The 20,225-nt window shown below is 43.4% G+C and overlaps 2 protein-coding genes across 3 annotated transcripts in view; one reads left to right on the forward strand and one right to left on the reverse strand.

Annotated features, from left to right (window-relative positions):
• spire2 (spire-type actin nucleation factor 2) overlaps positions 1-15,404 on the reverse strand; it is a 29,001-nt gene extending 13,597 nt beyond the window's left edge. For both annotated transcript variants that reach the window (XM_088938951.1, XM_088938950.1), the window contains exons 1-3: positions 14,952-15,404; positions 6,336-6,379; positions 655-1,011 (exon numbers count right to left, since the gene is read on the reverse strand). In XM_088938951.1, the coding sequence (XP_088795077.1) occupies positions 655-1,011; positions 6,336-6,379; positions 14,952-15,252 (702 nt within the window). In that variant the 5' untranslated portion in view covers positions 15,253-15,404. The remainder of the gene's footprint in view (positions 1-654; positions 1,012-6,335; positions 6,380-14,951) is intronic.
• Positions 15,405-17,283: 1,879 nt separating this feature from the next.
• The window catches only part of fanca (FA complementation group A), a 33,723-nt gene continuing 30,781 nt past the window's right edge, over positions 17,284-20,225 (forward strand). The window contains exons 1-4 of the mRNA XM_088939195.1: positions 17,284-17,370; positions 17,745-17,854; positions 19,289-19,398; positions 20,047-20,146. Coding sequence (XP_088795321.1) covers positions 17,752-17,854; positions 19,289-19,398; positions 20,047-20,146 — 313 coding nt within the window. The 5' untranslated portion in view covers positions 17,284-17,370; positions 17,745-17,751. The remainder of the gene's footprint in view (positions 17,371-17,744; positions 17,855-19,288; positions 19,399-20,046; positions 20,147-20,225) is intronic.

A 20,225-nucleotide genomic window follows, 5' to 3' on the forward strand; every position in this document is an offset into this window, starting at 1 on the left:
TCGCCTTGAACACTCACTAGCAGTGATGAACTTGATACATAGCAAAATATTCCATGTGCCCCAGATCTAGTGATAACAGGCCCTTTCACTCACAGTGTATGTGAAGTTTCATCTTCATGCATGCAAGGTGTGCTCAAGACCAAGCAACCAGATGTGGGTGTTTTGTACCTTTTGAATATGTTGTTTTTTCATTGTAATATTTAAGGACAGTAGGACAAAGTAAAGCAAAAGTTAAGTGGTTCCCAATCCTGGTCCTGAGTGACCCCAACACCTGCTGGCCTTCATTCCAGCCCACCTTCATGAAATCAATGAAGACTTCCTCGATCCAAGAAGCTGTTTCATTGGAATATTTGCATTTTGCTTCTAGTCACAAGCTTGGGATTTTATTTCACTTTCAAAACACACTGGTTAAAGCTCCACCGTGAGTCGTATTCTTATTAAGTCAGTGAAGGGTCCGATCGTGTGACTGAGGGCTGGGCTGGAACACAACCCCAGCAGGTGTGTGGGTCACCAGGACCAGCACTGGGAACCACTGCAGTAAAGGCTACTGGGGAGACCACAGCTATTGACAGGCATGAGCAGAGCGTGAGACGTATGGGCACCCACTGGGTGTCCCTGCTCCTCGCGGACGGCTCGGAAGTGGGAAGGCCTCACCTCCTTGGCATCCCTGATTTTGATGAGGAAGGTCTGCAGCTCCAGGGTCTCCACAAACAGCGCCCGGCAGACGGCCTGGTAGTGCGCCTGGGCCTGGCTGGGGTTGGCGAGACGGGCCGCGCACACCGCCATCACCTGGCGGAAGGACCGCACGGCGCGGCGGGGGCCCCCTTCCTCCTCCTCCTCCTCCTCCTCCTGGCCGCTGTAGCCCTCGTCAGTCGTGCCGCCGCCCTCGCCCTCCCCGCTGGCCATCAGCTCGATGAGCCGCTCCAGCTGGGGGCTCAGCTCCCGCTCCTCGCTCTCGTCCAGGCCCCAGTCCAGCGCCCGGTAGATGGCGAAGCCCAGGGACTGCACCACCTGCGCAGAGCAGGGCCGGAACACAGGGCATTTACTGGCCAGTAGGTGGCGCTCCACCCTCCATCACAAATTCCAAACCTGCTTCTCGTTCTGGAGCGACTGCGTTAGCAGTAATATCGGCCAAAACGGACGGGTGTCAATTAAAAAATCAGCTATAAAAACTTAAAACAGTGGAATGAAAACAGCTGTAACGAAATATCGAGAATACTAATGTAAAGGTCGTATTATAAGTATTGAATCACTTTGTGATTTTTAATGGATGCTCTTAAATAATAATAATAGTCAAAACCCAGAACTAGGGCCCTGCCTTAATCTGACTCATCAGGTTAATCGCGATGAAGACAGTGTTCAACCCTTAAAACTACTTTATATATTGGAGTTTCTGTTTCGGCATTGCAGTTTGTAGGAGAGCCAACCCATTAAAGACAAACAGATCGTACTGCTTTGTAGTTTGTTTTATTTCCATCCCTGTAAGGTTTTTGCTTTCAGACTACACTCTTTGTTCCTGTGTTATGGATGTCATTTTAAACCACAATATGTGCAAATGTTTCACACAAGCCTGAAGGAGGGCAATCCAAATTTACCGATGGCAGGAGAAGCACTTCCCCGGAAATTACCGGGTTCTGTGTTCTTCACATCGGAGCACGGACAGCAATTCAAATCCTGCATTTAAATAGATTGATTAATATTGGTGTTAAGGAGCAGACTTTGGCTTTTTAGAAGCCGCTCATTGTTTTCAAAATCACACCTGTCAGTTGCAGAAACGAGTGTGTGTGTGTGTGTGTGTGTGTACGCGCGCGCATGCTTAGGCGTGTGATCAACACCTGCTCGCTCCTCAACGGCTGATTACAGAGAGACAGACTCTGGCTAAACCAAACTCAAAATCATATAAATATTCCCTCTTTCATATCCAGCTTCAAGTATTTGTATTTTCTAATAAAGTCGTAGATTTTTAAGATCAACATATTGCCTTCATCCATGCCAAGTGGATGGAGAACAAAGTGATGAAGCCAATTCATAGATAGGGATTATTAGGAGGCCATGATTGGTAAAAGCCAGGGGGAACACCCCTAGGTTCACCACTATTCTTTTCAAGAAAGGCCCTAGGAGTTTGAATTTTTACGTTGTGGCAATCACCAGAAAGAGGTAACTGGAAAAAGAGCTCCATAGTATTATTTAATACTAAATAATTCCCTATTTGAGAACTGCTTGACATACAACACTGCAGAACTGTATGACATACAGCACATCATGAGCAACAGGGCAATAAGTCACATATTCAAGTAGTTATTCATATTCACAGTTAGGATCTCTATTCTACCACTTTTTATAATAACAGTGAAATGGATTTTAAGAAATATTTTATCCATTACTGGTCAGTCTTTTTATGGTGGATTACTGATTTCTCTTTCTAACGTATTTGTCACACATTGTTTACAGCATTCTGAAGTTCTGCTGTGGATTTAAATGTGCAAATTTACTCTTTCATTTTTTGGAATCCATCTGCTAAAAGAATGAACAAACATCGTGCTGCAAAGGTGCATGAACATTATTTCGTTTACCCCAATAAAGTGGTGCAGGAGGGAGAAAGGTCAAATGAAATATGCGGTACAAACCCGTGTATGTGAAATGTCACAGACAGAATGAGTAACGCAGACAGACAAAAGAAGCAAGCTTTCCAGGGTGTTTTGACCCTGGCCAGAGAAGGTCAGAGGTCAGATCAGAGAAGCTAAAAAAATTCCCAGATATGCCTTCCTCACCTTAGCTTATCTTATATGAAAGCTAAAAGAGCTATGTTTTATACAGTCCTTTAGCAGTGCCAGCACGTTGAACACACACAGAGCACTAGTCAAAAGCATTACTCAAAATCTTATATTTTTAGATGACTGTCAACAATAAAAGTTCCTACTGGAAATCTGAGAAGCTTACTGTCAAAACAATTGACAAGTTCAAAGGATGGAGGCCTTGACTAATGCTCTTTTTACTGTCGATGCCCCAGAGAACCACTCTTCTGCTTAGTGCAAACTCTTTAGCATCAATTTCTTTAAAAGATGTCCTTGAAAATGACAGACAAAAAGCCACACACCATTCAGGCCTGGGCTCTGACAAACAAGGCACAGGCGTCTTTATTTAATGGAAAATGAAAAAAAATCTTTATCACAGGAATTAGCCATTTAGCAGATAACTTTACCTGAAGCGATTTACAATCATTAAGGAACTTGCAGACTTACTTACAAAACTACTGCAAGATGTTTGTGCAAGGAACTTAAGTCAGGAAACTTGCTAAAGGTAGAACATAATGAGTACGTGGCAAAGTCAGGCTTTGAGCCAGGAACCTCCTGCAAAAGAGCCTTTTTTTTCTTTACAGTAACTGGACTGTCTAACCTTTAAATGATGTTAGAATAGGTGGCTTAAATTAAATCACAAAAAATGTGGCTCAAAACACCTGGTGCACTGGCAGGCAGAAGAGAGTGATAGAAGAGGGTTTGACGCAGTAACACTGGGCTGTTTTGAAGATGCAGTTTGCTGCAGAGGCCTTTTAAAATGAGACCAAGCAGACCTGCATCTTCCAGCAGGATTCAGTTCAGTAAGTAATTATCCTGGAGAGGAGGAAACGGACTTGGCAGCTTCTCCTAGCAGCTCGCAGGCTTGACCGTTGCACTGGGCCCTTCCTGGGGAGTGATTAGCCCGTTTCTTCTTCAGTGGGCACTGGTGCTGACCTGCCAGTGAGGCACTGCGGATCCTGGAACTCGAAACACGACTCCAGCTGATAGGAGAGCCAGAGAGACATAGTCCTGATCCTCCCTGTGCAGTCCAGGAGGTGAAACACTGGGACCAGGTGATGATTCCAAAGTGGCTGGGTATAAAATACAGAATAACTAGCAACTCGTTTTCTTTAAAGAAAAAAGGAAAAAGACTTTTTTCAGGACATTCCTGATTCCAGTCCCAGCTCTGCTATGAGTACACGTTTTTTCCAGCCTGAGCAGTGGTCTGTCCTCTGAGTGGCACGCAAACTTCAGGTCCAGATGCAGCAGAGGCTGTTGCCGGTTGGCGTAACCCTTCATTTCTGCAAGTTGTCTTGGCTAAAGGTGTTACAAGACTAATGATTTTCTTCTCAGAAAAAGGTTCGCCAGCAGCTCCAACACTGGTGTGGATTTCAACTCTCTTTCAGCCCTGCAACACATTCTCAATAGAACAAACTACTGAAGAAAAAATACACCGCATCCTGTTTCTGCTCTTAATGCTGTTCTATTGTTCTCCGAGTCTCTGGGTTACTCTGAGCTCTGCATTGACATTTTAAAGAATGAAAAAAATCCACAAAGCAGGGAATTGGAACCTTCTGAGACTCCATTTCCATCGAAAGAAAACAAGCCTGGAAAGTCAGGGACAAGCACTGTGCATGTGTTTTCAAATCCATTACCGATACTTGATAGCCTGCTATTGTTCAGCAATGGGCTCCCATCTGTAGACTGCAGAGCTCTTATTGGCAGGAGAGAACCAGCCCATCAGAGCAGCTTTTGCTTGCTGTTATGGAAACAAGAAGATGGGATGCCAGGCCACTGATAGAGACATGTCTTGGATTTAACAACTGGGCTCCTCATCACCAAGGGCACCAAAACTAAAAATTATTTGCATGGTGCTTTTATCTAAAGAGACTTAAATGTGTACCAGTTTAAACATTAGCATTGGCATTCTGCTACAGTAATTTGATTTAAATATCTTACTCAAGGTTACAACAGCAGTGCACAATGGAATTTGAACCTACAATCTTCCAGTGATGTTTTCAATTCATAATTGGTTTTGTTACCCTGTTGCAGGGGATTATTTCAGAACAGGTGATTGAAATGCGATTTGGAATTTGATCCAAGTTCAAACAGAGAAACTCTGAAGTATATTAGTGACCACTCCCAGACAAATCCTCCAATGTTTGAGCTCCTTCCCTCGGGATGTAGCAACTCCAGAACAGCGCTGTTCCGGACGAGTACCTACCCTGGGGCTATTCAGCCTCTTCTCAGACCGATATAAAAGAGAGATTTCTCTTCTTTCAGCTGTCTTTTCCGTGTTTCTGTTATTTTAAGTACACCACAAAAAAATCCTAACAATCTAAGGGGATAGTTTGGCAATTAAGTTGACTTTGACCTTGAATTTATAGGTTGTAAGTGTTTGCAATTTAAATCCGATTTGCACTTTCTACTCAACTACTAGCAAAGCACATACTAAAGAAGGGACACTTTCACCTTACACTTGTGCTGATGTTGTACAGGTGGTTTAAAAACCGCATTGACACTCAGTCTCATGGCAAGGAAGAAGTCCTAAATATGCGTCATGGCCTTTTCCTACCTAACACCCTGGTATGCACAGACAAGCCTAATGAGTCCGCTACTCTGTGTCCTTGGGGTTATGAACCCAGGCTCTCCAAGCTTTACCATGCATCGAATGTATAAAGCTAAGAAACATTGAATAGTTAGAAATATGGGCATTTGGGCAGTGCAGGGTATTTCTGCAGTGCTGTAAATTGAAACACAGAAACACACGGAAGCTTCTGTACATTAGACTGAATTAACCTAGCCACTACCTGCCAGGTTTTAACTTTCAGTGACATGAAAGGTCTAAATTTCAAATATGTCACTGATACATTAAAGGAAAAGGGATACATTACTCTAATGACGGAAAGGAGTTTGATATATTACTATGGTATTATATCAAACTCCACATTTTAGAAAGGGTAATTAAATCACTTCAGCACAAACCAGAGCAGGAAGTCAGTATCACAGCCTAGCACCAAAAATTTTGAGCTGTATCTGTGCTGATTTAAGACCAAAGACTCCTTAGGCGAGCTGGGAGATGGATGTCAACTGTGAAAAAAGTTACCACAAAAATGATATTTTCATCAAATCCTCTAAAAAATAGGTATGATAGTCAAACTAGTAATAATGCTTTAAAATGCAGTCATTATGCCCAACATACACTGTTTTATTACTACAGTACTGATACTGAACAAAATTGCTAACAAATTCATGCAACATTAACTAGAATATCAGCAGGAAAACCACTGTAAGCTTATTAATATGCTGTTTGTTCCGCAGTTATAGACATGGCACGAAAGGGTCTTTGTTTTAATATGTAGAACTAAATGTTTGGCAAAACCTAATGTGTAAAAATGCTACTGTAATTCTCTATGTGCTCAAGTCCCAGTAGCTGAGGTCTGGTGAAATGTTTCTGAATTGGACGACATCCTTTATTTAAATTAAAAGCCTGTTTCACTGGAGGGAGGAGGTACGAAGTTTTGGCACCCAAACAATAGGAGCTTGTTAGAAACTCACCTGGCTTTCAGGGACAGGCTTTGGGGAGAGTTTTCTACTGACATCTGGAAAGAAAGAAAGAAGAGAAGCATTCAGGACTGGGATTCACTGCTTCCAGGCTCAGCGCAGCTGACATGAAAACGGAAGTCCGAGAGGAAGCAGAGCGGTCTCGAACACATCCACGCTTGTTTTGCTGTCAGTCTTATTCGACATGAGAACAGACGAGAGGTCACAAAGGAGTGGAGGCCACTCGGACCAACCAGCGCGTGAGGCTGCTTGTAGCTGATCCAAGGATCTCATCCAGACGTTTCTTGGAAGAAGCCAGGGAATCAGTTTCCATAGCAGGGTGAGACAGCTTCCAGACTCCCACACCCCCGGATTTCAGAAAGGCCAGCTCTCTTGAAGCTACAGCTTGATACAGAGGAGTATCTGACATCACTAATAGGCGCCACTGAACTACATCTGAGAATAATGTTGAACTGGAGGTGAAACAATCACAGTATATCTGCATTGTGCATGTGCACTCACTGGGCACATATGTGTGTCTACCACTATTTCACACAGGAGAACTGAAGAGGAGGGGTGGTCCATAAAACACAATGAGGGATTAAGAGCCTTTGAGGCTGTTTCTACAGGCACAGACTGCGGATAGACTTGGCCTTGCTGTCCAAAAGTGTAAACCCTTCGGAAGAGGGAAAGGAGCCAAGTAACAGGTAAAGGAAAAAAAAGAACATGGAATTTGAACTCAAAGGGATATATCACATATCACTCAAATGTTAATATCTTCTGGTCTAGAAACCTATTGTTTTCCATTATGTTTGCCTTACTTTCCTGACATTTTGCAAAGGTATTGTCTTTTAGAAAGGAGCTACTGACAAATCTCAGACGTAAAAAAAGGCTTGGGTATCCATTACTGCACATATTGCACAAATACAGCGTGTTTCCTGTAGAGACCTCAGATTCTGATCAAAGCCCCATTTCTCTGCAAACACGCAGCTTTTAAAGGTCTCGAAGTCAGCAGTCACTGAGTGTCTGCAACAGCCAGCATTTTTTCCTGACCATTGGGTTAATTAATTTATTCAATGCTGAGATAAAACAGAGAATAGGTTTGGCCACTTCTCAGCTAACTCATAAAATGATTAATGATATATAAATATGACTGTTCTGCATGGGTAAGAACTACAGTACATAAATTTGATTACATAAACTCAGAATTAGAGAGCTCTGTCTCTGCTGCCCCATTGCTAAGGAAATCAAAATCAAAATTAGTGTGAATGCTGAACTTTTGGTTAGGCACAGTTAGGCACAAAGAAAATTATTTCCCTCCAAAATGGCAGAATTGTCTAGTCGTACCATCTTCATGAATGTCTGTTTCAGACCGAGCAACAGCAGGAGGTACAATGATCGTAAGGCAAAGCAACCAGAAAGAGTCCTTGTCTGAGTTTATAAAGAATGTCATCTCTCTCTTCTCATTTTTAATATGTCAGAGCTCTTCTGTATTGCACGCTGATTAGCTTTCATACATCTTGGAAAAATGACTTTGTCGAAGCTAATGATGTGATGAAATGGATACATCTGATTTTATCCTCAGGCCCAAAACCTTTAATAGAAACTGTATTTGGGCTGATGCCTATCAAACAACATCATCAGCAATGCAAGACCTGAAAAACAAATCTCACTTAAATTAGTTTTCTACTGCAGAAAACAGAAAAGGCAGATCAAATCTTGAGGCCTTCCAGGACTGGAGATTAATAAGATTCATTATAAGAAAGTACAATCATGAGTAAAAACTTGTGGCACTTCTCACACAAAGGCTTATGGGCATCTTGGACAAATTGCCTACTCATATTGTTGAAGCACAAAGGACATTGGTAACAACACATCAAGGCAAAAAAACTCATCACCTATCCCCCACCCCAGACTCCTAAGGAGCCTCTACTGACTCAATTCTTTATTTTGCCACAACTTCCTAAATTCTCACCGAGGGTGTCAGTGTCCGGAGACAGGGAGTAAGAGCCCGTTGTCTGCAACAGGTTACCACTGTCACTCGTCCCTGCGCACGCTGGACACATTCCTACAGCAATCGCCACTAATCAAAAGCCAGCTGTTGCAATGTCTTCATTATTGGAACCTGACCATTATTTTAGTGTTACTTCACTCCTTCCAGTTTTGGAATCTCTGTTTTGTTAGGAACCTTAGCTCGTCATTCCAGAGTTCATAGCAGTGCAGTACTAACGATGACCATACACACGTGCCTTTAGAAATGTGCAGGGACGTATTTTTATTAATAGATCCTGGAGTGGAGCTTTAGGACTGATGCAGCTCTCATTGAAAACACAGCAAGCTCATCTCGGTGGTTAGTGGCAATTTGTGGAGCAGTGTTCCCAGCTGGTTCACAGTGCTGCCTAGACTCTGAGTCACTGACCCACAAGGTCCACTCTATGCTTCAGGAAAAGGTCTCTATTGACTACATTGCTTGAAAGCCAGAAAGCCAGAACTTTGGTTGCTTGCCTGTGAGTGAAACTTAACAGAAAATAAGCACAGCTTTGCTTTTGGAATCCAGGCAGGCCTGTTTAAAGAATCAGAAAACCAGAATTACATTTTAGTTTTGTAAGTTGACTTTAATTTAAGTCAAGGATGTGCAAGAGAAAATTAACTTTTCTCTAAAGTAATGCATTCTATGTTCAAATATACTTTTAGCTTTCAATTAATCATATGTCCATCGATCTCTTGATCCTATAGATATAAAAATACAATAAAAAGCAATACATACAATATCACATAATCATTTCTACTTCTGTGTTATACTGGATTGTAAGGGCAGGTTATATTTTTGTGAAGGAACTGTGTTCTTGCGAGAGCTAAACGTTTATGCACACAGCCAACTAAACTTTGTGATCTCAACTTAAAATAATAAAAAACTGAGCACATCAGGCTAGTTGTGTTTTGTACTGTATACAGACCGTGAGGCAACATTAGGTCATGAATACAGAAAGGACTCAGCTGATGTCACCGCCTTGAATAATTACAGGCTCGTGGAAAACACAATGAAATAAAGTGACTAGGCTGTCAGCACAATGCTTTCTATTGTGCGAAGCTACCTGTTGTTCTGGCTTCAGAAGTCTGTCCATGTGCACAGATTGAGGAGAAGTCACTATCTAAATGTTTTATAGCCTCCCTGAAGGAAAATGCAAAACTCAATGGCTTATGTATCTGACTTTACTTGTGAATTTTGCATATTTTTGCATACTGTATCTGATCTTATTAATATATATGATTAATAAATGCAAAAGTGTGCTCTGATATAAAGTAGCACTATGGCACTGATCGTAGCTTCTGATTTCCGTAGCAGATCTGTCTGATTTCTGGTACAAACATCACTCTCCCTTCCATAACAGCAATCCAACCACCCAATCAGACATAAAACACTCAAAAGCACAACGGGTTGTGAGAGTCCAGACAAAGCTACACGACCACATGGTTGAAGCCGATGTCTTGACTTCCTGAAGAAAATGACTAAAGCCTGTCACCCAGTACAAACCAAACGAGTCAGATTGGCTGAATGTCCTCCACCTGTTTATACTCTTTCTTATTCTTAGGTTTTTAGGACATTCGCAAAGCAGGAAAAGTCGTAGTTTTCGGAAAGTCTTGTCACCAAGGAGTACATCGGAGGCGTTGGGGATAACACATTCAAACCTCAGTGCATTACACCTGCCCGGCCTGTCCTTTACTCTCTCTCCTCCTGATATGACACCAGCGCAGCCTCTCCACAGAAATGAGATCATTACAAGCTTAATTTTCCAGAAGCATAATTCAGTTTTCTCAGTGTGGCAGCAGCTGCAGACAGCAGCCCCTAACTACGCCGTTAATCATGGAGACGGACTGGCCATTACTCACACTGTGGTTTCTCATGCTGGCAGATCTACTGGGATTCTCAGAATCATCCTGCCCCGCACAAGAGGAAAAGACCAACTCAAAGATACGATGCTTAAACACTCTGCAAAGTACCCCTGGGAACTAATTTTTTTTTACACTGGCAAATATTTTACCTGCACTTCTAACAAAGGACTCGTGTTCAGTCGTAATTCACTAGTCCAGTGTCACTAAGGAGGAAGGCTGTTGTCACAAATAGCAGGTCATCTGTGAGACGAGCAAGTCGATGACATCCTTAAAGATTCCTGCACTTATAATGAAAGATTCCTGGAGGAACATGACTGAGGAAGATCCTGCAAGGTTTCTCCTGTAAAATCCTGTCAGAAATTCATGTAGATTTGAGTCTTCAGATCTGGTGTGACTAATCCAGGGTTCTGAGCTCGGTGGAGCAGTATTCTTGCCTTGCCACCAGCTTGCATTCTGCATGTTTGCACTCTTATGATATCTCTCCGTGGGGTAACTGAGCCTGAAGAGTGTGACCCCAGTGTTCAGGAGCAGCTCTTTTCATACCTCATTTCAAGGGCCTGACACAGATTTCTGCCAATCGCTTCTTGTTAGCAGTGACAAATGACTATCCGAGATGCTGGCTGATAGAACCCTACCCTGCTGCTTCAGAAAACCTTCTTACTCACCCAGGCGGTTCATTGGAATGGATGTACAGTATGTAGTCTATTTCTGTGAAAGGTGAAAGGTGTGGTGGCAGTTTTATTACAACTATTAGCACTGATGCTCATAGATTCTGGACAACAATAAGAACAACCTAACCAAAGAAGCTAGTAATAACACAGCTATAATTATTATTAACAGCAACAGCAAGTTTTAATTAATAATAATCTCATTAATATTATTACCATCAATAAGATTAATGGCTGGTTACAGCAACTTCTCATTGTTGTACACAGACCACTATGCACAGGCAAGGGCTCCACTTCAACCAGGCAAGAGTGGATCATCCAGCCCTGGGCTATGTGCATTATATATGGCTAAGCATATGTATTTTTTATTGGATGAAGAAATACATTTTTTCTATACATCTATCAAGATACATCTGGCATGAATGCAGCTCTAAGCTTTTCCCTTTCTCCTGGTTTAATATAATTGTGCTACTCAGCAGCTTATTGACCAGGGATCTGCTCCAGCTGTTTCTGGAAGGCAGCCTGGGTTTCAGCAGCAATGTTAGGGCTGGGTCACTTGTTCCATACTCCTGCACGCTTTTGTGTAGCGAAGTGCCTCTTCTCTGGAAGATTCGAGTTCTTATCTGACGCACACTGCCAGGCCCTGTTACAGATATTAAAATTCTCCTGGTGGGCAGGTTCTTGTTTAAACTGGATTTTCAGAGGTTACCATTTTTGTTTCAGAAATACTGAGATGACATTGGCATGAATCTGAGCTCGGTGTATTTCCATATGCATTCCAAAAGGAGAAACATTCCGGAAATCTCACACAGATCTGGGTTTATTTTCCTATTACAGACAAATGGGAAGAAGCAGTCAAGAAGAAAACACAAAAGCTCTGCATCGGTAAAAACAGCATGCCCACAGGTAATTTCTATCGGTAATTCAGCACCGTTGGCATAAAGATGATCTTTCTGCATGGTTGTCTGCATCAGGCCCTGCAAGGCAGAGCTGCCAGGCCTGGTGCATCTGTGACTTCTCTGTTCGGTGCTTGGGGTTCGACTGCAATTTTATCACCGGCTCATTTCCGTGTAATCTGAGAAAAATCAGGAAAGGGGATATTGTGGGAAAACCGAAGGATTCCGACTTACAGAATGCGAGGCTGGGTGGGTAAAGGGACACGGGGAGTGGTCTTCAAAGGGAGAGGAAGAAAGGAGAGAGAAATGTGGGGTAAAGGTCATTCCAGCACTAACCCCATGCCGTGGCGATCGGGCGACACGCCGCACTAACAGCCTCGCTGCTCACTGGACAAAAAACAACACATTCTGTACGCTCCTAATCAAGCCGCCTGTATTATGAATGAAAGCATTTTTATAGGCACGTAAATAAAATGAATCAGCAGTGCGCCGCACTAAAGGGGGCGGAATCCACAGTATCCCGGCGTCTGTTTGTTTCTCTTTTTTATTATCGCAGTGTGACAACGCTGTTTATCAATGAGGCTGACAGGTTGCGCCGCAACTTAGAAACTCCAAACAAGGGAAAAGAGCAGCCGAAAACAGAGAGGTGCACCAGCCCCATTAGGCTTCTGGCTTAAATAATGAACAGTGACAATTCTGTCCGATATTGTAACAACAAACGTTGCCTTTCTCTACAGCCGCTCTGCGCAGAGGGTAGATACCCAGACTGACTGCCCAGGCCAGGAGACCGTTCTTCCGTATTGATCGTCCCCTTTCCTGCAGTGCTACTTTTTTAAAGTAGGGCATTGTGTATTGATTTTTTTTATGAATCCAGCGGCGTCCAAAGAGCGTTATGGGCGATAATTCGATCTACTGTTGCCCTGTTCACTTTGAACACGATACGACCCCTCATCCGCAAAGCGCCACTTTGACCGGACGAATAGACAATTAGAATGTGCACCCTACTTAGTCCTATTCTGTCATAGGACATTATTAAAATCTCCAGATTGATCAGTAAAACACGGTACACTAAGAAACGTGCACTCTTTTTCTTCTTCGTAAGGCGCTGTGGCTCCACAGTGTCACGACTGTACTCAAACGAAACGAGTTTCCTGACTAAGATGCTTTGTACTTGACTCGGCTTAAATGAATCTTCAGGGAGAAGATGTATTTCTGCAGGGTTCAGTTACTGCTGTACAGATACGCACCGTGCACGGCAGGGCGCAGATATGTGCCAACGCCGTATTCTAAACCCTTACAAGTCAGAGAAAGCCACTGCAAATTCATGAATTTCCTCTACTGGGCTTGCATGCAGTCAGGCGTGAGCATGCTATTATCTTCACCGCACAATAAAAATAAAAGGTAACTATTCCCCACTGCTCTACTGTGGAAAGACTTGGGACTTGGGATTTCAATAACTGTTTCCTGTAAGGGAGCAACAGAACAGTACCTCTCTCTCTCTCTCTCTCTGGGGCAAATACATTTTTATAGATCTGCATATCTGCTTAACAGATACCTTCGACGTGGGTCAGCAAGCGACACTTTACCCTAAGGTGAGACACTGTCTCAAGGAAACTGTAGCTGACTTCATCGGGAAAATCTGGTCCTTTCTCTGGCCTTGCAGAGAATAGCCGGCTCTGTCTGTACGCTCATGCACGTTTCCCGAGGGGATCATCTCACCAGAAAACGGTACTTCTAGGTTTCCAGTGAAACCGCGAGGGAAACAACAGCACAACTAAACACTTTGCTGTTTTGCAGGGAAAGGCATCCTGGTGTCCCTGAGCAGGTTCAATCCTTTGCTTTCGTCACCTCGCTCATCCAAGCCCCCAAACACACCGAGCTCCCACACGTTTCGGCGTTGCCGCGGAAACGGCGGCCAACAAGACGCAGGATTAACCCAGAACCAGTCTATCAAGACGGCCAGCACGCTCACCATTCCTACCTGCGACATGACATGAACTGCGACGTCACCTTAAACCTGACCGCGAGTCTTTCTCAATTAACGCCGGACCGACAGCTGCTTCTAATATTCTGTGTGGTTCCCTCACAGCAAGATAGGGATGCGAAGATTAAATGGAGATTAAAAATCTTCAAATGACTGTTATATTGCATATAATCTGTACATATTTAATATCATAACAACTGGCTCCCTTTGTGATCTCTTCCATTAGTAACTAATTTCACTACCATCTGTTAGCACCGCATTGAGGCTTAACATTCATTTATAGTAGTAAATGGAATTAGAACCTTAAATTCACGCAGTCAGTGCGTTGGCTAAATAACTCGAGGTTATCCACTATGTAAAATAAAATGATCTGATGAGCTCAAATTACATTACGTCTGTTTGATAACGGGGACGAAACTGTCTGAAGATGTTAAAAATAACTGCGAAGACTGGTACTTGGGCGTTATGTTACAATCGATTTTAAAATAATATACATGTAATATGATTATCATAATACATATACAGCGTATATTTTGGAATACGGTACATTCGATGCTCACTTTCAAACACCAAAGCTAGATTAAACAGTCCTTTTTAATATCAAGATTCCAGCCTTTTCCCTTTTCTTAACGTCACTGTAACCTTCTTGTATTAATTCTCATGCTAAAACAAACTTTAAACATAGCGGATGTGTTGATCATATCAAATACAAAGAACACTAATGTCGCTCATATACTGTGAAACGGTGGGACTTCCTCTCTGCAGTCCACAGTTCACTAGATTAGCTCAGGAATTTTTATTAAGATGTCATGGATTTAAATTTAGGTCCGAAGGCGGGTATCAATAAGGAAACCTTAGCTTTTTATTGTTCCTGCGCACCGACAGGGCAGCTGCTGAAGCAGGCAACGACTCCAAGCCGTTCGGCTAAGGCTAGAAACCTGCTGAAAGCGGCGGCGAATGAATAATTGATCGCTTCCTGGCTAATGTCGGGGGAAACAAATCTGCACAGGGCTTCAAGCGCACATCTAGATGTCGGAATTGTCCAAATGTTTATCGTAAGGTAAAATGAGGAGCATTTGGATCGAAAAGCAAGGCCGGACAAACGGTGAAAATAAACACAAGCCGAACGGGATCGCGTTTCGGCAGGTGCAGGGATTAATCCAGAAAGCCATCAATGAGCGGTACATACCTGGGGTGGCCGGGTCTGTGTGCAGGGCGACGGTCCCATCCTTGTGCAAGAGTATCGAAGCCGGACCCCTCACCTCGCGGAGTCCGAACAGCCCGCCGGCAGACAGCAGGTCTCTCAGTCCCCTGCAGCTCTGATAGCACACTGCCCAAGCCTGCTCCTCGTTAATGGGCTGCTCGTAAGACTTCAGCACTTCCTCCAGGGACAGCTCCTTTGGGTCGGCCAGCTCCCGAGCCTCGGCCCGGTCCTGCGGGGCGGACACGCTGGAGCTGCTGCCGCTGTTAGCGCTTGCTGATCGGGCCATGCCGGCGGCAGCCACATCATTCCCACGACTCTGGAGCCATGGTCTCCCTCTCACCAGCCATCGGCACTGTCGCAGTAGCTTCGGGTTTCCATAACAGCAGTGAATGCCCGGCTTTGATCTGCTGGAATGTCAGTCGGAGGCTGGCCAGGGAGACGGGAAAGGCACAGCCCACAAGCGGCAGAAACTCAGCCCATCGCCGAGAGAAAGCAAAACTTCCACTCAGGCGCAGACCCGCCCTGTCCCAGAACACAAGGGCACAAGCTTTCGCAGCTACCTGTGCGTGACATAGGGTGAACAGCGCCTGGCGTTTAGGGAAAAAAAAAACCATCAGTTACAAATCTGTTTTTTTTTTGGAACTCATTTGACACGCAAAGAAGATCGTCAGTCTAGGTTTATATGCAGATATCGAATAAATAACGTAGGCTACCGATGTGTGTCCAAGACAACAACCTAAAAGGAAAAGAAAAGGCACGCACCAAAATATTAGCACGGCCGGCTTCTTTAGGTCTGGCACAAGCAATGTACTGTACATTGATCAGCCAGGTCAATCGGTTGTCCTGAAGACTACCAGGGTCTCCCCCACATCCGTAGGTTCTTATGATGTTTATTATCAATCGAACTGCAGATTCGCTTCATGTACATGACGAGTGAAAATACAAATCACCATACCGCAGAAGGCAGGAGCTTGTTGTGTGCGGATTTATGATGTGCTGATCAAGATAAAATACCAGCCTCTGCCCCTCTTGCCCTCGCATCTCAGGATTGCGAGACAACACCCTGATAAAGGGGTCAAAGCTCGGAAACTAGGCTTCGTATACAGTACAACTCGGGAGATACGACGTCTATTTTATAGCTGCTGATGGTGAGCGAGAGCACAATTGGCCATTATCACCTCGCAAATGCCGATATTACAGTACAGACTTACAATAAGATGTATGAACTCTTTGAGATAAAAGAACTGGTGTTTCCTCTGCGAGGGGTTTGTACGCTCTCCCCTTGTTCGTATGTGTTTCCTCTGTGTGCTCCGATTTCCTCCCACGGTTTAAAAACGTGCCGGTAGGATAACCGGCCCTGGTGTGAGTGTGTGTGTCTGTCTGGCCTGCTTTGGACTGGCATCCCGTCCAGGGTGTACCCTGCCTTGTGCCCGTTGCTTGTCAGGATAGACTCCAGCTCCCCTGTTACACTGAGTTCCTAGTAAATGCATGGATACGATAAGATACGATACAAAAGCTTTATATATCTTATATAAAACGGGTACGACACCTACAGAAACAGAAATGTTGAGCAGTTAAAAGTCTTACGTGAAAAGCTACAGCAGGAATAACGAATCCCAAATTGTCTTTAGTTTCGGTAGGATGATTTAGATACTATTTAGAGATATATAAGTTATGTGTGTAATATCTGGAATAACCATAGGCCAACTTTATAGCTGGTGAAACTGTTACATAAGCGATGTAATGTTTTAGCGAGTTGTTTCAGTTCTGTGTATTCTAAGGTTAATTTAACGATTGTTTCCCTGAACGACGTATAAACTCTCTTGTTGAGAAAATACGCCCTTAGTCGAAGTTCATGCTGGATCCATTTGTAAACATTTCTTTTGTTGATTTGAACATGAGGTTGTTTTTTTATGTTTTTTTTAACTTTTCGAGAAACCCCTCTTGGTCATATTTCGCAATTCTAAAACTACAGTGTATGTCAATAATATGCTGTTCTTCTCATGCATAAGGAAATATAGGCATTTCAAAGAGAACTGAAGATCAATCCACTGTGTGAAACCCGCGCTGCATTTGGGGTGAAAGGATTACCTTTGTTACTGGGATACCCCCAAACTTTGTCTACCTTTGACAGCAGACTGGCTTGTAGCAAGCACGCCGACACCCGTGTATCACGTGACTTCCTGCATCCTGTCACGCAACCTGCAGAGGCCTGGTTCAGCAACCAATCAGCACAAACCACACTCAGCCGCAGCCAATCGGAGAAGAGAGCGGGAAGGGCCGAAAGCTTGGCGGAAGCGAAGCTGTGGCACGAAAACAACCATATGTTCAGGACTGGGGGTGGGTAGCGGGATGAAATGAATTCGTTCACCCTTAACGGCAAAATAAAAGATTGATGCCTGGGGTACGTTTGATTAAGTGTTGATTCCGGTGCATGTTTTAAGGTTACTTTAAAAAAAAAGCCCCGGGAGACATAAACTGTCAGGTCTGACGCGGTGTATAGTCACATAAATTCGCTAGCATGCGTAGTTTATTTTAACCTTCAGAACTCTTCGGATCTTCGTGTTGATTCGCTTTTTTATCGCGTATTTGTTATGCTTTACCTTTAATGTTTTTCCTTCACAATGATATTTACCTGTATGCGCTGAGAAACTGGTAAATAACTTTGTAACATACACATTTTAGGGAATGAGTTTCTTTCAAGTAGCTACGTAAATATGTATTGTCAAGAGAGGGTACTCAAATTAAAATTATTGGTTCTTTACTCTTTAACTCCAGTTTTTCGATGACACAGTTATATCCCGACATGTCTGTTGGTGGGACCCCTTTATCCGGATCGCTCTCTCAGTCATCCGCTGCTCAGAAGAGATCGCTGGCCGCCCTTCTGGGTGAGTGTGTTGGCCTGTGCTGTTCTGCAGCTTTGCCAGCGCTATTCTGCTTAGTGTGATGCAAAATTCAAGCTTCCTCTCCGTGTCCCTCAATCCCCTGTCTCCAGCAGCTGGGTGTGGATCTTCAGGACGCATGCTGACCATATTGTAAATGGTCCTGAGCCCACATCGGGAATACAGGCAAAGTCAGACAGGGAATGTGGTACCACATGTATTTTGTGCCACTGATGCTTTTGCATTTAACTGAGCCAAAAAGCATGCAGACATGTAAATGAGAGGTGGCTCTTTGACCTTGCTGTTCAGATTGATAGCAGTAATCTTAAACCCGCCCCCACCCAGAATTCCTGAGTTTTAACATCAGCAATTTTACTGGGATTTGTTCCAGAGCCCCCAAACCCTTTCGGTGCAGGAGTGTGTGTGTGTGTGTGAAGAATTGAAAAGGCTTCTGTGTGACTTCTGCTGCTTTTTATTTTTAATCATCACACACACTGGGTGCAGACCTGAGAAATTGCTTTCCTAGTGGATTTATAAGGATAAGATTTGGGAGAGCAAGCTCATAATGGGATGTAGCCAGAACACCAGGGATAACAGCCTGCATGCTTTGAAAGGATCTTCAAGGACAAAGTAATCAGAACCACAGAACTTGTGTAACATCTCAACTAAAAGGTGGCCTTTCCTAGAGCAGGGGTTCCCAACCTTGTTTTATCAGCTGAATCCCTTCAACCTAAATTATTTGCCTCAAGCCCCTCCTTGAGATTATAACTAAATCAAACCTTTCAATAAATGTAGATAAATTCTACAGCAACCCTCTTAACATGCTTCTTTTTACTTTGTAAAATGTTAATATTACTACTGTTGTTTTTCTTATTCTAATTATTTCATTGTTATTTATTAATAGGACTAATTTGACATTGATGTTCCCATCACAATCTCATGAACCCCCTGCGGTACCATCATGAACCCCTAGGGGTCCGCAAACCCTCGGTTGGGAACCCCTGTCTTAGAGCATGGTTTCCTCATGCTTTTTTGCATTGGCTAATGAATTCTTGTAAAGAGGGGAGAGTGGCCCCTGCTGGTCTGGCGACAGCACTTTCTACGGGAACCTATTTTCCCTTGGTGTTCTCCCGTCCCATTACCGACCAGACGCAGCCTTGCTTTGCTGCGGAGATCTAAACCAGATCAAGGTAGAAGGTGATAACACTGCCTTTCCGCTAGTCGTAGATTAAAATGCAAAAGGAATAAGTGACTTCACTTCTTGTCCACATAATTAGTTTAATTAAGAAATTAAAATGTAGGATGGAATGACACCCTGAGGCCCGTGAAACCCTCCCTCCCTCGAGGACCGGAACTTCCCTGTCTCAGCTTAATATCAGGACTTCTTCATGGAGAGTGCTGGACTTTGTTGCAAAGTTTTTATCCTTTTTTTTCCCCTAGAGTCCCATGTGTCAAAGAAAAGGCCAAAGTATGAAAGCGAGGAGGAGCTGCAGGAGGCGGCCGTCCAGCTGTTAACCCGTCACCAAAATCTCAAAGACCTGCTTCTTGAGGTAGGGAGTCCTGGGGGGCTTGTCAGCCAGATCTCCAGCCACTACGCCTGTACCTCTCTGCACCTGCAGCATCTGCTGCACAGAAATCCATTACAGTCTCTCAGACACACAGGCGCTGGTCTCAAACACAGCCTTGAACCTGCACGATAGTTTGAGACTTCAAAATGAAATATCAACGCTGGGCGATTTCAATGTTGCTTTATGCATATCTGAAGGGGTTTGCAAATTGCATTGTGTGCAGTGCTTTATCTTTTACATGCATATCTTGGTTTGTTTCTCCTTCAATGTGAGTTTTAGAAATTGCTATTTCATATTAAATTGTCTGTTATTGTACTTTCATAATTTTAGAACACATTCCTGTAAAGGGTTTCTTTTCTTAGTAAATTGTAATAGTTGTCTTTTATTGGTATGCTCTAATATATTTTATACTGTTTAAGTTACATGCTTTCGTATGTGCAAGATTTTCTCTATGTTAATTATAATTGGAACTTCTAATCTTTTGTATCTAAAGTAAAATTTGTTTTCAAATTGCAGAGATTTTATAAATTGTGTTCTTTTTGTCAGCTTATATTACTTTAAACTGTCCAGATAAAAGGTGTCTTCAATAATCATGACCACTACAGGGCATTATTATTGTGTCAATCGTAGGTAAGCCCCAGACCTTGTGAGAAGATCATGGGCAGAGAGAAACAGGAAAATGGTGATCTTGAGCAGTCCACTCTGCTCAGAGCTGGAGGTTCAGTACTGGGTAAATAATCAATTGCAATGCAGCATAGCAGAACTTATCAGAATCTCACTTGCTTTGAGTGTCCAACCCTGATACAAAA

This window comes from Atractosteus spatula, chromosome 21, assembly GCF_055471065.1.
Source record: "Atractosteus spatula isolate fAtrSpa1 chromosome 21, fAtrSpa1.hap1, whole genome shotgun sequence".
In the NCBI taxonomy this organism is placed as follows: Eukaryota; Metazoa; Chordata; class Actinopteri; order Semionotiformes; family Lepisosteidae; genus Atractosteus; species Atractosteus spatula.